This window comes from Benincasa hispida, chromosome 12 (assembly GCF_009727055.1).
Source record: "Benincasa hispida cultivar B227 chromosome 12, ASM972705v1, whole genome shotgun sequence".
NCBI lineage: Eukaryota > Viridiplantae > Streptophyta > Magnoliopsida > Cucurbitales > Cucurbitaceae > Benincasa > Benincasa hispida.
In genome coordinates, this window is record NC_052360.1 from 28840033 (window position 1) to 28859498 (window position 19466).

The following is a 19466-nucleotide window of genomic DNA, read 5'->3' on the forward strand; positions in this document are numbered from 1 at the left end:
AACGAGACTAGAAAATAGAAAGGAAGAAGAGGTTGAGAGAGAAAATCTGTGAAGATGTGAAAATGAGATGTGAAGACTGGTGAAAGGGCTCGCACCTTGTATAGGCCTCGAAGGCCAACTGTTGTGCGAAACTGACGAGAAAAGAGGCACACAGACCCATAGAACGTGTGCGTAAGACACTGACGAAAGACTGGATCGTCGACGCGAGCAGAAGACTGAGACCTTTTCTTTTATTTATTTTAAAATAATATAATAATAATTTGTTTCAATAAAAAAGATAATCACACACACACGCCTTGCCCAACCGGATGGACGGCAATGGCGCACATGTGGGATGTCCACCGTACCCATATTTTTCTATCTCCTCACTCCCTCTAAAATATGAGTACATCTTAGGGCCCAAACCCATAGCCCAAGGTGGGAGTATAAGGAGGAGACTACTCTTTAAGAAAATAAGCAATGTGGGATTCTCAACTAAAGGTTTTTTTTTTTCTTTTTTCTTTTAAAAAACTTGAATTTTCACCAACAGATGTTGTTGAGTGCAAGTGGTAGTATTGGTTGGACACTTCGAAATCATAGGGGTGTGCTTAGTGCAGCTGGCGGGAGGTCTATGCAAGGAACTTTTGATGTTCTATTTTTCTAAGGTTTGTGTGATTGGGTTGTATACGAGCCATCGGTTCAATTGTGCAATTGCCTTTGGTGGTGGAGTTAGACTGCCTGATAGCGGCATGTTGATGGGGAGGAAAACGAGTTGAACTTTGGTGAAATTGATGGCGTGCACAACAGGAGATTCAATTTCGTTACATCCAATGATATGAGAATATGGTTGCTAATGACTTAACTCATTGCCAACTTATGGTTATCAATCTAATTGTTGGTGAGATAATTCTCTTAATTGACTTTATCTTTTGGTTGAGGAAAATTTGACCTCGTTGTCTTTGTAATTATTTGATGTTTTACTCTTCTGAAAGGAAGAAAGAAAAAAATAATTAATAGGATAAAATGGCAGAGGTGCATGCTTTGAACGAATACGTATCAATCAATAAGGTTCTCAAAAGTATAACACTGATATTTTGTTGGTTTGAAGTGAATTATGTTGGATTGAAGTGAAGTTTGGTAAGAAAATAAATCCAAACAAAATCTTAATGTCCACCCTAGAGAGATTCAAATGATACGACTTTAATAAATTTCTTAAATTGTGAATTTTTAACATATACTCATTCTTTTGAAGTTGAATGTTATTTCTATATCTCTACTTGATAAAATTGTTTGTTTTTTTTTTTTTTTTAACTATTCTTATATTGTATTATATTGTATCGTATTTGTGTATTCTAGGACTAAGAGAATATGATCTCAACCGAATAAAAACCCTAAATTGTCCAGTTCAATAACAACCAAAATTAAGAGTACAACAACTTGTCTCAAAGACCACAGAATGAATTTTCTTTAAGTGATAAAAAGCAAAAACCATTATACTAAATATAAATGTAAGATACAAATAAGCCATATTTCCAGAGCTCAAACTTGCTTCTAGAAAAAGGTTGTTGAATTCAGTGTTATCATTTGATGAAGCATAAAAGTTCAAACAAAAAACTCTAAAATACATTTCTTTAATTAGGAACATAAAATTAAAACTTCCTCACCATCATCCTTAGAACTCAAGGACCCAGATGTTGAACATTCTGATCATCTCATCACAATCACTTTGAGCATATAAAACCTATTAAAAACTTCATAAAATTACAAGACCAAGAAAATTTAAACCTAGATGTTTACCTAAAGATATTATATTTCACGAGAAAAAAATATAGAGAAGATCAGAATGCAAAATATAACTTGGCCTCCAAAAGTTAGTATAAACTCAAACTGCCAAATTTGTGTATCAGTGACGACATTGGTGAAGAACTCATCAATAACGTCTTCTCTCTTTTAATTTGAATAAGCTTGTCAGCAACACACCATGGAAAACTCAAAAAATGATCTCTCTGCATACCTTCATTATAACGACCCCAATAATCTGGGTGATACGTGACATGGTACCACGCAGATGCTTTTGCATATTCTTCCTCTTCGCCTTTGCTGTTGTCATATGTAGACTTACTTCCCTTCTCATTGAACCAAGCCCTGGCCTCTTTTCTTAGTGACTTCATGGCAAAGGTAATTTGTTCCAAGTCATTCCTTTTATCAAAAGACTTTGCCATTCTTAAGATGTTTCCACTGACTAATTCAGGTTCTGTTTTGATACCATAATAATCCATAAGGTTCCCCAATTTGAAGTCATACCTAGTCTTGTAATCAAAAGCTTCACTCAAATACTTGTCAAAACCATCTACTTCCATGTCTGGATCGTAGCAGTTGATAGCAACTTCCCTAGTGAAGATTTCGAGGGTGTTGACATCAGAAGAAACATCTTTCACTCCTTGAAAAAGCTTCCCAAGAACACCATTTGATGCATAAGTCGGCTTATTGGGCTTGTCCATGAAATCTGGATACTCGTGGACACGAAGATTGCGTGGCAAGTTTGCTGGCACACCAGTCTTTGGAAAGTCAACAGCAATGGAGAACAGTTTTGCAAGTTTAATACACTCAGTACTCATTGCCTTCTTAGGGTTCTTATCTGCAAAGACAGTATGAGCATTTGCAATGGCTCCAAGACCATCATTCACCATGTAATTGGCCAAATATTCTTGCACTTCCTGTTTCAAAACAACCGTATATAATTCAAATTTGATTGTAGAATTGGTTGTAAGCTTTTAAATCTGGTATACATCTTACTTATGCAAAATGAATAAGAAAGATGTACATATTGCAATAGAAATAAATACTTCCTAAAACCACACCTCGATTGTGACATCATGATCCAACTGCATAGTTGGTGCAGGCTCGTAACTCATAGGTTTAACTGGTTTAATACAAGTCAGCTCCGGATCCCAACAAACAAAGTACAAGTCACCATCCAAATCACTCCCGGAACATTCATTTGGGTGAGGTCTAACGTAACATAAGAAATATTAGTTAAGGACAACAAAAACTTATATAAAAGAGATTGATATAAAAAATAGGCTAATGAATATATGTGAGTAATCTTACCATAAATCTTAAGGAAATGACTACATGCAAACTTACAATAACTGAAAAGTGGATGAATTTATAACAAATATATATGTGATAGATGCTCAATACATAAGCAATTCATACATAATAAGCTTGCTTACCTTTTTCCTTTCTGTGGAAAAACAACACAATCCACCATATGATGCAAAGCTTTCACGTCAACGGCATCGAGCACACGCACATCCCCCGGATGTAAACATGGATTTTTAGCAACAACCACTTTACCCTTAATTACAAAATTACTTTCATTTGATCTTCCAGGGATAGAGCAATGGACAAACACTTGCCCATATTCTAGTGTTCGAGTTTCATCCAGGCAACCCATCATTGTTCTTCCCTTGGGAACAAAGATCCTCGATTTTGTTCTCAAATCTAAAAATTTGTCCGCTCGAAATGTTCGTAGCATCATATTTAGAAAAGGTTCTTCATTTGGCTTGTAAAACAAAAGCAATTCCTTCAGAATACCAGTCATTTCTCCCGGGGACATTAACTCCAACACTTCTAAGGCCTTTGATGGATCTTCTAAAATAGAATCTAGTTGATCTATAGCCTCCTTTTGTTTCTTCACAAAAACACGGTCCTTAATTCCAAGAGTTGACAGAAGGTTTATCACCTGACGGTTAAGAAAACAGGGTTGATATTTGCTCCATAACAAAACGTCAAGTTGTGTATCAAGCGACATATACTTTAACATACTCTTCCGTAATGACAATTTCTTTTTCAATGTTGGGTCAATAGCAACAACGCCTTTGTATCCAGCATATCGAATCTGGAAGGCAGATGGTGTATGACTGATCAAGCCACATTTTTCAGCAACCTTCTCAGCCAATGTTTTAGATATTTTTCCAATCCCATCAGAGAAACAATACTTAGTTTTCTTCCTTTCAACTTCTACATCAGGAATAACTTCAAATTCGTGTTCTTCAACACACAAAGTTTTTCTAGACGAGCCAAAAGATTGACCAAGTCGAGCAGCATATTTTGCCACATTCCTTATCTCACGAAAGTCACCCATCCATTCTCTGATATCTGCAGCACTGAGCCCCTCCCTCGAAGCAAACATCCAAAAAGAATTTTCCCTTAGTTGACTAGCCGAGAAAGCTAGAAACTCAAACTTTTTATCACCAATGACTATACCATTTCTTAAGACAGATAGTATTCTATCATAAACTCTAGTCCTTTCACTATTTCCAGCAGATGATGAACGCGGAGCTAGATCAATTGAATGAAGTTTATCCAAATCCTCATCAACAAAAGACACACGAAGAAAATTATCTATATCATCAATAAAGCGACGAACTACTCTATTAGAAAGATTGGCTTCCGGACCACGGAAGTACACTTTAGATGGTGTAATTTGAACCCTGTGCACATAGACCAGACCATCATCCAAAGAAATATTAGGTTTCCATGGAAGCTGATTAGAAGTATAAAATGATAGGTAATGGTGTTTGAGCCACTTTTGTGGTTCATAACAACATTCCTTCAAATTAAACATTTTTTCTAGGGCATGTTCGACATAGTCAGGACGAAATCTGCTTGAATCGACTAGTCGGAAGAATTCGTCATCTAGCGTTGGTCCAGGTAGATAGCCATGTTGAACTAGGGCATTGATTTTGAACAAAGTTTTATAAGAGATATCAAAGCCTCGAGGTGGAGTAATGATAGGAACCAGATTTGAAATGGAAGAGAAAGAAGAACCTGTCTGGAGAATGAATGGAGCATAGGTTTCTTTGTAGCCAACCAAATTTTGGAAGAAAGGGGGAAGGTGATGTCCAGGAGAAAGTTCCAAGCATAGAGCAAAGGATTGTCCAATGCATGAAGATGGAGTGAAATCGACATCCCTAATCCAACGGAAACAGAATTCGTTGGAATTTAATCGAGAGGAAGATGACGATCGACTTTTCTTGAATATCCGTGGAGCACCCTGCAACTGCCGATTTTAACAAAATTTAATATCATATAATAGACCTAAAATATCTCTCAGATTATAATGAAGTATAATTCAATAAGTATATTTTATAAATTAAATATATATTTTTTTTACTGTGACTTATCTTAAACTATACAAGTTAATGTAAGCCTTTCTTGTATTTTTGGGTTTAATTCATTTTGGTTTCAATATTTTCAATGTATACCTTTATTTTGATTTATATATTTAAACTTTAGTTCATTTTGATTATTATATTTTTAAAATGTTTCGTTTTAGTCATTTTACTTTTATAAAGTGACAATTTTAGTCTTTTAATTTTCATTTTCATAGGACCAAAATTGTTACTTTTTAAATAAAAAATCAAATTTCAAATAAATTAAAGATGAAAATGAACTCAAATTAAAATTATAAGAATCAAAATGAATATTATAAAAGTATTTAAACCTAAATATAACAGCAGTTTAAAATCATGATTTGGTTGTAAAATGAATCACAATTTAACATATGAAAACAAAAATGAAGAACAAACCTGAATGAGAAAAAACTTGGAAGGTTGATTGAGAGGGCAACGAAACTCAACTCCCAAAATATTCTCAAAAGCAAGCTCCATTTTATACTCAACTTCATAACTCAAATAAAAGCTTAATTTTCTAACTCCAATTCCAAATTCCACATTCCAATTTTCTCCTTCCCAAATTACCCTCATTTTATCCTTCGATATTAGACTTCCCAAGTGCCCCTTCACGTCTTCCATTCTCTCCATTTCTCCGCCACCTCTCGCCGGCGACGCCCTCTCCACTTCTCTAGCCTTCAGATACGAACTTCCGAACCACAGCTTCTTCTCCGCCGCTGTTGCCTTCTCCACTATGTACTCCGCCGCCAGTTCGCTCTTGAACCGAACCGTCACGAATGTGAATCGGGTTTTTTCGTCTTTGGGCTTCGAAATCCTCACCGTCAATACCGTTCCATCTCCGGTGTGATTCTCGAGAAATTCCTTCACCTCGTCAACGGTCACCTCTGGCCGGAATCCGTAAATTTCGATCGTCTTTCCCATGTTGTTTGTTGTACCGATGTGTTCTCAACTGAAGAGTTTATGAAATATGAAACGTGCATGAAGTTTTACGTAACGTTCATCAAAATTATTTCGAGAGCTCATATTCACTAGTGCAATTCGGGGATATAATTGACATTTGATCTATCCATTTAAAAATAATTAAAAATTGACAAATCTTTGTCGTCCACTATAACTTTACAATAGAAAAAATTCATAACGAATTTACTACGTACACAAAATTATAATTTGACAATTAAGTGAAAACTTTAAAATCACACCATCAAATTTATTCAAAAAGATTCTTTGTAGGCAACTATAAAATTTGTAATAATACTAATTTGTATACTAGTAAAGAAAAAAGCAGAGGAGGATTTCATAGTAAAAGTACAAAACATTATGTTTTTCTTATACAAATCTCCATCCTATTATTTAATTTGTTCTTATTTGAACTAACAATGAATACTTTAAGTATATTGTAGACGTGATAGTGACAATTTTTTTATTTCTTTTAAAGAATATCTAAAAAAATTTACAATTTAATGATAAAGAAGATGCATGAAGATAAATACAACTCTTATTCATAAATAACTAAAATACATATATTGAGAAATGTTGTCAACACTTGCTATAAGTGATAGGACGTTCAAATAATGGAGAGGGAGTTATGTATATATTGATATTCCAATGAAAAAATAAGTAACTATCATTGATCTCATTTAAATATTTTATGTGCAATATAATTTTAAGCCGTCAGAATTTGAAAAAATCGAATCTTCAAATTTAAATATATATTGCTTTGAATAGGATGAGAGTTGAGATATCAATACATATTTAACAAGTAAAACATGATGTTTTTGACCAACTGACATGTGTGTTTTTTAAAAATGTTTAGAAACATAACATTTTTTTTTGGTACATATCACAACAATTCAAATAGTAAGAGAGTGAGAGAGAACCTGTAGAAGTGGAAGCACTATAAAGCAAAACAAAGCACTGAGAAAAGTATATTGAAGAATGCTGTGGGGGAAAATATGAAGCCAAAAATATGCAATTTATAGAGAATAGAAAGGAGACTATAGTATTTAGTGAAGTCCTCAAAGAGTCAAAGTCACCGGCTTTTAAACCAAGTTTATTCCTTCCTTCCTCCTCACTAATCTTTTTTTTTTTATTACATATTAATCTTTTTCCCCTTTTTCTTATTACATACTTTAAGTCATTTTTTAGTACATCATTATAAATACTTTACATTCATAATTAAATTTCTACTAACTAAACCTTTAAACAATTCTAAATATTTCTTTAAATTTTATCAACATTATATTAGAAGAATTTATAATTTTTTTTTTTGGAAAAGGCAGGTTAATTTAATTATATATTAATCGATAGGTATTGTTCTTCCATATTTAGCTTAACATTAATTTTTCAAGGAACCTCACTTGTTTTTTTCTCTCTTTTCTAAATGGGTCCAAGTAGAGAGATACAGAGGGCTCCACACGTTTGAGATGGAAAAATGTTGTACTTAATTTTGTTTAATATTTTCAGCACATCGCATAGGAATGTTGTTGGAAACTTACATAAAACCCACTCCTAAAATCATTACACTAGGTGACCAATTATTTTCTGATTGTATGGACCCCTTTGAATAGTTCCTTGTCGATATCATTAGTTTATTTCTCTTACTTCAAAGCATATAATTTCGTTTTTATAATGTATTTTGATCATATACCTCTAAACATAGTTTAATAAATTAGTATAACAATTTAATTCTTATAAGCTTCAGGGTATACTTTGATTTAATTTATCAAGCATTTATTAATTTTTTAAAAAAAATAATTATTTGACAAACATTTAAAATAACTTTAAAAAAAAAAAAGAAGAAGAGTTTACGACACAAATTAGTTTAGGATAAATACTTGAAATAATTTTAAGAAAAATAATTTTTGAGTGTTTAATGATTAATTTCCTCCTAATTTGTATAATTCTTAAAATGACTAAGATGATCTTAAAATTGACATCTACCTCACTTTTACAGTTCTACACTATATTCGCACGGCTATCATACCATTCTCTGTGGATCAACTTTGGCCACTACCACTAATGACAACCACGTCCAACCACCATCACCATTGACCAATTCCGGCAATAATTTTTTACCACCACCACTAATTTTGACAGAAACCACCCCAAACAATAAATTCTAATGATCATTATTTTAAATAATTATTTCATAGTATTTTAGATTTGTCCTTTATAGTAATTTGATATATAAAAACCAAACAAACTTGCATATAAAAATACTTTCTATAATTCATTATATACATGTTAGATTTGTTTTTACATAAATCTTGATTAGGAGATAAAAGTTTGCAATAGTGATTAGATTTTGAGGTAAAAACTCTCAACACAAATTAACCTTTGAAGTGTAATGCAACATCTATAAAATATTAAGTGCAAATTTGCTATAAAAAAAAAAAGATTTATATACTACTATATCTATATCTAATTTTTTTTTTTTTTTCGAAAAAGAAAGAAAGAAAAAAAAAACTATAATTTCTGTCAAGTTCTAAATTTGAAAAAGGTGGACAAAGATTGGGAACTTTTTCGTCATGGTCTCTTTAGTTCCTAGTTTGACGAGGAAAGATTCCCTGCGGTTGCATTTACCTACTAACGGTTAATATCCAAGTCAGCAATAAATAACAAAAAGATATTTCTTACAACATTTGTTTTTGACAAAACTACGCATTATTTCTTCTCTTTCTTAATTGAAAATTCCAGAATGTTCTTCCCTTTACGCGTCTATATTATATTATTTGTTATTTTATATTTAGCAGAAATTTTTAGAAAAAATGTCAACCTATTTATAGAAATAGAAAAAAAAATAGAGATATTTTTAAATATAAAAAAAATATCTAAAAATATTTAATCTTCCCAGTAAAAAATTCTAGAGTACAAACCACTTTTGGAATTTTTTGTTATAAAGTGTGAATATTTTTTAAAATTTTCTATTTATAAGAATTTCCCAAAAAAATATTAATAAACACTAATAGATTTCTGTCAATTTCTATCAATGGTAAACTTGTATCAGTTTTCATTACTGATAGTATCAATGATAGACTTCTATCCATTTCTGTCATTAATAGACATGGATAACTGATAGACTTCTACTAGCGTCTAACAGTGATAGATTTGTATCAATATCTATCACTGATAGACACTCATAGACTTTTATCAAGATCTATCTATAATAGACATTGATAACAATGTCTATTCCAAGTATAATTAAATTTTATTATTTGCGTAAATATTTTTTCATATTTTTGAAAATCCCCTTAAACCATCATTTTAAAGCTCTATTTATCTGATCATCATGATACTGAAATTCAACATAAATTTATTTAATGAGCATATAGTATAAATGTTAGGACGTAATTTAATTTCACGTAAATTAATTTCTTTAAAATTGTAGATCTAAATAGATATTATACCTAAAATTTAAAAGCTAAATTTATATATATATTTTTTAGTACAATAAGAAATGAAAAGATTTATATTACAAACATCTTGATTCTTAACATATATGGGTATAATCCAATTGAGCTATACTCACTTTATTTAATTATCATTTCTTGCATATGAAATAAATTTAAACTAATCAAATCTACACTTAGAATCTAAGTTTTTTTTTTTTTTTTTTAATTTTAATTTACTAATTTGCATATGAACGTAATTGAATTTCTCCTAATGTTTTGCAAAACATGATATTATTAAAGTAATGAGTTTATCAAGATTTTAACATACATTTTTAAATTATCACTAGGTCAATCCATGTTAGTTTTATGGATTTGAAACTTTAGGAGGCACGTCTCTTCTTAAAGAATCATTATTGAACGCTAAAGGTGTGTTTTGTTTAACTTTTTAAATGTTTATTTTTTACAAAGTGTAACCAAATATACATAAGTATTTTTATTTTAAGCAATTTTTATATTAAAAAAATGTGTAAATGAAAATGAATTATTAAAAACCATTTTTTCTTGGGCAATCTAGTCAAAGGTAGAGTTAACCATGGAAAAGTAACCCAAATTTAAAAGTTTGAAATTGGTGATTAAAGAAATATGTTTCTTAGGTTATAATTTGGTAATTTAAGATGGCAAGAGCGTGGACCAAGTAAAGAACAAAACTTAGGCTACAAGTTTCCAAATAAGAAGACAAGTAGAATGAATTTTGGTAGTTTCTTCTTCTTTTTTTAATATATAGAATTTTGGTAGTTTAGGAGGTCTCTTTCCAAGGTATCAAAAAGTTGGAAACTGAAAGGAAAGAGCATAAAAGGGAGGGCAAAGATGGAAAATACTTGTGCCAATCATGTTTACAAAAAGTGATCAAAATTTATTCTAAAAAATTTGATCCCAAAATTTTAAAATACTACATTTTTGCTAGTAGATTATGAATTTAGTTTTCATTTATTTAATATCTATTCGGTTTTTAAAGTTATTAATTTTACCCTTTTAATTATAAGTAGCCAACACTCATTTTTAATCATTAGTGCTTAATTAAAATAATTATGAAGTCGATTTTTCAATTAAAATTAAAAAAAATACTTAAGCTAATTGAAAAAAATTAATAAAAGTGGACTTAATACTCAACCGAACAAAGAAAACACTACTTCTACCAATAATTTTAGAAGTACCCAAATTTTTACTAACTTCTTGTTCGAGTGCTCTAATTTAGTACTTAATTAATATGTTAGTAAACACTCAATTTTCTTTTAAGAAACATAAATCAAATTAAAATATTGGAGAATTTTCAAAAATAGAAAAATAAAAAAATATTTACATAAATAGAAAATTTTAATTATAATTATGATGGACATTGTTATCAATATCTATCACAGATAGATGCTGATAAAAGTCTATCAGTATCTATTAGTAATAGAAATAGATACTCACTGATAGAAACTAATAGAGCTCTATCATTATAAACGCCGATAGAAGTCTATCAGTTTCTATCAGTGATAGAAACTGGTAGAAGTCTATCATTGATATTATCAGTGATAGAAACTAAAACAAGTCTATCATTGATAGACGTTGATAGAAGTCTATCGGTGTCTATCAATTTTTTTTTTACTATTTTTGTAAATAGTTTAAAATTTTCTTATCTGTAAAAATTTCTCTAGAACATTTTTTTTTTTTGAAAAAAGTTAGTTTAGAATTAAAAAATAGTGAGTTGCTAAAAATTTGAATTCTCTATCAATCTCATGAGTTGGCTTCACCATGAGAACCTCAATTTCATCCTCTTTTCTGAAGCTCCAAAGTTGAATATGGTCTCCACATTTCAATCTCGTTCTTCCACGAACGCAATTCATTGTGTCATCAAATAGTACACTATACACATCTTAACTTCCTATCTTCAACGTTGTTAGATGATATAATTAAATTTACCTTTACTCATTAACTTAAGCTTTTGGGGCAATCGAGTGATTTAAGATGGTATAAGAGCAGGTTGGTTTAGGAGATCATGTGTTCAAACCCATGCAGGTTGGTTAAGAAGATCATGTGTTCATACTCATGCATAATTATTTTCTTCCCAATTAATATTGAATGGTGTTGCTCCATTTAGTCAAGATTCATGATTTTTTGTTATAAGTATTTACTGATTTGAAATCTTGGAGCCTCAAATGCATCCATTCATAACAAACTTAGGAAGAATAATTATTTTTTTATGAACATATTTTTATGGCATCTAGGTGTATTTGGCATCAAACACTCATGACAAATAATAATTATCAATGTCAAAGGTTGTGAATTTGTTTTTTTTTTTTTAATATTTTTCACGGAAACATTATCACAAAGCATTATATTTGCTGGGATATCTGCCCTAAAGCATCATAATTAATATGTCATTTGAAATAATAGTTGATTATTTTATATGTTATTGTCCATTAAAGAAAGATTCAATGTAATTTTATGAAACTTGAACAGTATGTGGTAGACATACAGGTGGATCATGTTCAAGTAATAACCTAAATAGTTGGTAGTATATGGATAAGATTGGGTGTCATATAGGTAGATTATCCTAGTAGCACTATGGATATGGCCTACTTTATAATTATTACAAAAGTTGTAAAGTGTTACAACCGATTTGATCCTAATCGTTCATGTGAAGACATGCGAGTGGAGGTATCCTATATAAAGAGTTTGTATAAGACTGGACAGGAAATGATTAAGCTCTCTTTATCACACAATTGGGTGAAGAGATTAACATTTCATAGGATGACCATAGGTAACTCAACCTCAATCCTGAGTGTTTTATAAATTGTTGTATATGAGGGCAATCTTTTGAGTTGTATGGGGTGAGAATGGTTTGACTCACCGACTCAATAAGCTTACTATTTTAAGGATTTATCCGAGTAGGGAGCTAGGAGCATAACTAAACATGATGGAATTCATTCCTTCTCGTTTTTACGGTAAGTAAATGAATTGCTCTCTTAAGGGCTGATTCTGGGTCTTAAATATTGAAGTCTCCCCTTCTCATTGGCCGAGAGGGATTAGTTTATAGTTTGACTATAAATTGTTTGTTCATTAGAAAGATCAATACTACGTAAGGAGCTAGATGTAAGTATAGGGGAAAATGGTAATTTGACCCACCTATAGTTACGAGTGATTCATGATAGGTCGACTTACTGTTGATGGGTTATATCGATGGACACAGAAATATATTTACAGTGTGAAGAGTATAATCGTGGGTCTTTAGTGGAGTGACCTGCAATTAATGAATGTTGATTAATTACTTAAAATTAAAGAGTTTAATTAATTAATCTTGTATCATTGAAGCATCTAATCTGTGGGTCCATAAGGTCCCTTTAGTAGCTTACTAAGGATAAAACAAGACTCAATTAATTTTGGATTAATTTGAATTGTTCAAATTAAATAAGAAAATTAATTATATAAGATACAATTAATATTATGTACATAGATACATTATAAGATAAAGTTAATTTTGAATGAGATTCAAAATTATACTTTATAGAATTTGAGAAATAAATATTTGAATAAGATTAAAATATTAATTATATGAATAAAATTCATATTAAAACTATAGGTTATAATTAATATGAATGAGATTCTATTAAAACTGTAGGTTATGTGAGAGGATGTTATTTGAATATGATTCAAATTAAATTAAATATGTGATATTTAATTTATTGATTAATTAATATTTATTTAATTAAATATACATTTAATTTTGATTTAATATATAAATTATTTAAGTTTAAAATAATAACTCTCATTGGGAGTTATTATGAGTTGGTGGAAGGGAGTTTTAAGTCCCTCTCCAACCAACTCGCCCTTACATAAAAGAAAAAGGGAAGATTTGGTTTTGATTAATATTTTCCAACGTATAGATCACAAACAAACAAATAGAAGAATTCTCTCTGTGTTTTTTATCTTCTTTCCCAAACCTTTCTCACACAAATCTCTCCCTATCTAATTAAAGAGTCTACACATGTACATCCTTGAGTTTTGTCCAACCAAGTGGTGGTGTCCCCTGTTCATGATTTGTTTGTTCATGAGAGACGTTTTTCCAATTCGAGAGAGATCTTGCATTTGGGTTCCATTTCGAGGAGAGAAATTATGAGAAGAAAAGTCTTCAAGGGTTAGTTCTTCTCATCCTTTTCTTCTTAGAAGCATGTTGTAATTTATAAATGTTTATAATGTTCTATAATTTCTCTGTTTTTTCGAGTTTTTCAAATTGAATTACATTGGCATGTGTGTTCATTCACTTCCACTTGGAGTTCCATTCCTTCAATTGGTATCAGAGTCAGGCTGTGCCTCTATTTTTCATTTTTCAAAACGAAAAATTAGAGAAAATATGGGTTATTTTCTACATAATGTATGTGGATTTACTTAATAGATTTTTTTATAAATATATTGACACTTGGATGTACAACTTTTTACTTTGATTTTATCAATGTAAAGCCCTAGTGTTTTATGCATTTATTCTGTAAATCGAGCCTGTAAGTTCAAGTCGCTTATGGCGAAGCGTTTTTATGAAAAAGGCAAAAAATAGAGGTGAAAGACGGATTTTGGAGTGCGGACCTGAAAGGTTTATGTGCAAATTTCTATCGTTCGTCATGTTTTATGCGTCTTTAAAAGTTTCTAATTGTCGTCCATCATTGTTTATGCATCATGGAAGGCTCGTGACACTTTTCCTTCAACATGAACGTGGCAGTTTTCTTCAAGCACGAATGTGGTTGTTTTTCTCCAGTAGTTAAAGGCAGTTTTGTGTTTTTAAATTAAATTAATGTATTTAATTTAACCTGTTTATTAGGGTGCCAATATTTGGTTTATTATTGCTATAATATACTTTTAATATGCATGAAATGTATGTTTAATTATATTAATTATATGTTGCATATTAGTATGCCATTTAGTTTAAATCTCATCTTAGGATAACCAAGTTCATGCATTATATTTAATATAAATGTTATATTATATAGTTGCATGGTATAATAAGCATACTCATGCATTATATTTAATATAAATGTTATATTATAGGAATAAATGTTATATTATAGGATAGCATATTTATTGTTTTCATTAGTATTAATACGATAGTTATATTATTAATGAAAATGCATGATCATGCATCATATTCAAATATAAATGTTATATTTAATGTTTAGGTTAATTTCTAAAGTATGTATATGCATGATTATACTATATAGTTTTCATGATTATAATTAAGTTTTATATTATATGTTTTAATGTATGATTAAAAGCATGCTTATTATATAGTTATTCAACATTAATATAAGAGTTATATTGTCTATGTTAATGAATATGATATGCATGGAGTATGATTTTGGTAATTTGTTTATATTGGTATATTCAATTAATAATATTGTGAGATGCATATGATAGGATTGCATGCTAGCCTAATGTGATAAGGATAAGATTAATTAATTTGTTTTAAATGGTGTAAAACTTGTTTAATCAATCTTCAAATTTTATTTCTAATGAGATTAGATTTAAAATAAATATTTTATTTTTTTTAATAGGATTAACATGAGAAAATCAAAGATGAAATTTATAAAATATTTGCCTATAGGGGACCTTTGTCTAAGGAACGTTCTGACTAGGCTGGGGTATTTAAGTTGATGGAAACATAACATCTCTATCTAGCAATCGACTTGGAAGGTAAATTAGTCAAATTTTTATAAGCATGCAATAAATGATTAAAATTTATTGAAGTGTTTAATAAATGATAATCATACATTGTTAAATTACCCAATATAAGTATTATATTGGTCAAATTTAACAAGACTTAGATTTTTTTAGCTAGATTTACCTAAACGATGAAACTTAAATTGAAAAATACTTAGTGGAAGGAAAAATGATATATATGGTACGTTTGATTTGAAGGAATGAAATTCCTCATGGAATCATGTGAACATCGTGCATTTGTCAATCAATTCGAAAAACATGAAATACAGAGAAGAAAATAATAGAGATAAACATCCACACAAGCATGCTACTAAGAGATGAAGAAGAGATAACGAGGAACTTACCCTTGAAGACTCCTCTTTACGGTATTTCCTCTCCAAGTCACGAACAACATGATCTCTCATGAACTCAACGTATAGGAAACTGATGTGATCATAACATACGATAAAATGAATATTAATTGTGATGCTATAACACACTGTTTTATCTAATTGAACTCAAGTGCAAGCTCAACTAGAGTCTTGGTGTGTCCAAGGTTGAACTCAGGGATTACTTTACAACTATGCAATGAAGTTAAATACTTTGATCTTGACACAATTGATTATAAATCAGATTGATTTTTGGCATTACTTAAACACTATGTATGTGCGATTGAGGGTTTATACTTTGAGTGAAACATTATATGCGATGGTTGTGAAATGTATATATGAGATGATAGGGTTGAGAAGAATGTTCACTAATAATTTCTAAGTGAATATATAAATCATGCGTTCATGCGATGAACTCAAAATTAGAACTTACACTTCTCAGTGTACGTGGCCACATTATCCTATCTCTAGGATGCATGCGATGAGTATGTAATGCATAAAATGTTAGTTATTTCTAAGGAACCTCTCTTCTTGTTTTATGAGTTCTAAATTTCTAATCTTCTCAAACTGAGATTTAATCAACTTAGGGTAATCTTTCGAGTTATCTAAGTATTTCATCAGGCATACATAAAATAAGTAAAACACATGATTTAAATATTACTTAGTTCATGTTAGCTAGATGTTTCTCGAACCCACGAAAGATTTAGCTGCTCATAATGATTAAAGAGAGTATGGATGAAAGTTGAAATGAATATGTATTCATATTAAAGAAATGATTCTTTCCAATGCTTAAACAACACAAATATGCTTTAAGATAGAGAATAGAGAAATGAAGTCAAGCCATGGTGCACAATTTTTTGTTTTCCTTGGCTTCCTCAATGACTGCTTCACTGTAAGTATTGAAAGATGAAGTTCCTCTTCTACTCCCACAGAAAACCGAAGCTCTCACTAAGATTTTTGAATGGATGTAAGAGAAAGGGCTCCTTGACAGAATTTGTACTTTTGACTCTTCTCTTCGCACGTTTTTTTTTTGCATGGTGAGTTCATGACTATTTATAGACAACAAGGATAGATTTTCTTCTCTTACTTATGATTGTGTTGATAAGGTGCATTAAATTCCATACCCTGATGCGCTACTTGCTGCGCAAAAGTTCATTGGCTCTGCAGTGGAGCTTTATTATCAGCCACCAACTCAATCTTTGATTTGACCTCCACCGCCCAAATGTTGCACCATGTCTCATCGCCTAGAGTCACCGACTCATCTAGCTATGCGATCATGTGTAAGTGTTGAGATTTCTTATTTGATCACATCATTAGTCATTTTGTACTTAAACAAAAATGATTTAGCTTTAAAATAGACAGATTAGGCATTGAGTGTGTGCGATCGTATGCTGCAATTATTTTGATGAATTTTCTTAGCAAATTTCCACATTTTTAGAGCTTTTTCCTAATTGTTTTAGATAAAAGAGGCAGAATAACTTGTATTTCTACAAGTTATCATATCCCTAAATTTAAAACAATGCTTGTCCTCAAGCATATACTTAGGACTCTTAGCCAATCTGATCACTTTGTTACATCGCTTAGACCTCTCAAAGTGCTCAACTCATTTTTGCTAGACACAAGCTTTCTTGAGTTTTACTCTTCTCCCTATGAAAATATTTCTAGTCTTAAGATGTCGCTAGCTTTATTCTTCAAAAGTCTCTTACTCATTTCCAAAATCGTCTTATATTTCATTTTTCAGAAATGTGCTTTGGTTTGAGATTTTTCAAAAGAAAATAAAGTTCTCCTTGATATATTCATTAGGTTTGATCTTGCACTGATCCAGGCATCTCACCTTTTTTTTGGCTTGCCCCCACGGGTGTCATGTGGACATCCAACTACGAGCAAGATACTTTTTTCAGTCTTAACTCATGCCTTGTAATTTGATATGGCAATGGAGTTTCAATCACTTATTTATTGCGTTGATCATATTTCCTACCTTCATTTTGGCTTTCCCCCACGGGTGTCATGCGAACATCCAACTATGAGTAAGATATGATCTCAATTTTTTTTTCTTTTTTTTTTTTTTTGGATGAATGAAATCAAGAAGATTAGGGCTTTTAAGAACTAGAATTTAATGCTTTTCGCTCAAACTTTTCACCCCAAAATTTAGAGAGCAACAAGGTCCTCATTGCTAAAAATTGAATTATGTGATAGGGTAAAAAAGATATTGCAAAATCCTAAAACTTAATACTAACATCAATCGAGCTAATTAATTCGTTGATACATAATATCATCGTTGAGGTCATTATAAAATGCAACAAAACAATCGAACAACTTAGGTGATCAAAAGTATAAGCAAGATACAAACAGAAAGAAAAGGAAAATAAAAGTAGGCAATTTCATAGTAAATTCAGACTTCAATTGATAATGCGATGCGATAGTACAAAGGAGAAGAAAAACATAGAAAGAAACACCCTCAAATTTAATTTTCTCCCGCATCGTTGTTGTTTTGCTCCTATGGTGGATCTTCGTTAGGGAATTGTAGAGGAGCCTGGAGATGTGGGGGAATAGGTGATCCTACCACAAAGTGAGCAATGACATCTTGAAAGAGTTGGATCATGAAATGGAATTGGTCGTGCTGCCTCTACATCTATTGCCGAATGAAGTTATGCATTACACTTTGCTGGCCTTGAATAAATTCCCTTAACTCGTTATGTTGCCTAACGAGTTCTTCTTACTATCGCTTCAGATCATTCATCTGTGTTTGGAGTGATTATTATTGTCGCAACAACTCATCAAGTTCTCCAATAATTGGTTTTCGAAGGTCATCATGAAAGAATTTGTACCATTCATCGTTAGGGTCAATTCCTTCTGTTGTGTTGGCTTCATCGTGTTGGTATTCTTCATTGGTTTGACGCTCACTGGCCTCACCAATGCCTGAACCACTACCCATTTCTAATATAGGCGTAGTCAAGCTTGGGTCATCAGTTGTAGTGCGTGGTGGACTTGATTTGAATTTAGAGGAAGGGGGTGGTGTTGGTAATTTGGATGCGATGGGAGAGATAGGAAGAGGGTAATCTTTAGGAGCAGGGGGCTCCTTGAATGATGGCGGGCGCTTGTTGAGGTCCATGCTCAACTTAAGAGATTCCTCTAGGATGAGGTGACAAGGACCTTTCTTCTTGGGGTGATGCAATCACCTTTTCTTCAATTTATAGGCCAATGGTCACCTTTCGCTTTTTTCGTTGAGAAGGTTCAGAAAGCGTTTGGCTTTGTTGGGGTCATCGCTTGACTTGCTGTTTTGGCTAGCTCTCAAATTGAGCTGGCAGTCTCATGAGGCGGCAGAGGGAATTATTTGTGAGTGTACTTCTAACTTTTATATCCTCCTCCTTCTCAAAGTAGCCTTGCGCAATACATAGTTCTGTTACTGCAATGGAAAGAATAGTTGCCCCGAGGTCTTGAGAAAAATGATCATATTTCAATCAGGTGACCAATGTTGATCGGAATTAGCCGCATGATGCAAAATATGGTCATCACTCTTTCTTGTGAGACCAAGTGATCATGTGTTGTTGGGAGTAGTTTCCTTTTAACGAAGTATAGCTAAACATTCGCTTCAGGCATTAAGATGTGATGTGACAATGTCTTGACCCCTTTTGCTGAAATGGTCCATTTTGTGCTAGGTAGTGCGACCACTTTCAGCGCTTCCTTCAGCTCTTCAGGTATTGGAGCTTCTATGATTCTATTACCTTCAGAGTTAGGAATATCTTCCAAATTATACATATGGTTATTTTCTTGAC

At 31.5% G+C, this 19466-nt stretch overlaps 1 protein-coding gene across 1 annotated transcript; it reads right to left on the bottom strand.

Annotated features, from left to right (window-relative positions):
• Window positions 1-1605: 1605 nt before the first annotated feature.
• Window positions 1606-7144, bottom strand: LOC120067969 (probable RNA-dependent RNA polymerase 1). The gene is made up of 5 exons (XM_039019627.1): window positions 7058-7144; window positions 5577-6129; window positions 3216-5047; window positions 2841-2991; window positions 1606-2696 (listed from the first exon to the last, which is right to left on the bottom strand). The coding sequence occupies exons 2-5, from the start codon at window positions 6099-6101 to the stop codon at window positions 1851-1853; spliced, it is 3354 nt and encodes a 1117-aa protein (XP_038875555.1). The 5' UTR covers window positions 6102-6129; window positions 7058-7144; the 3' UTR covers window positions 1606-1850.
• Window positions 7145-19466: the final 12322 nt, after the last annotated feature.

Coding starts and splice junctions, on each gene's coding strand:
- LOC120067969 (XM_039019627.1), bottom strand. CDS start 6,101: ATGGGAAAGACGATCGAAATTTACGGATTCCGGCCAGAGGTGACCGTT. Junction 5,048..5,576: donor CCAAGTTTTTTCTCATTCAG/GTTTGTTCTTCA, acceptor TAAAATCGGCAG/TTGCAGGGTGCTCCACGGAT. Junction 2,697..2,840: donor ATCATGATGTCACAATCGAG/GTGTGGTTTTAG, acceptor GTTTTGAAACAG/GAAGTGCAAGAATATTTGGC.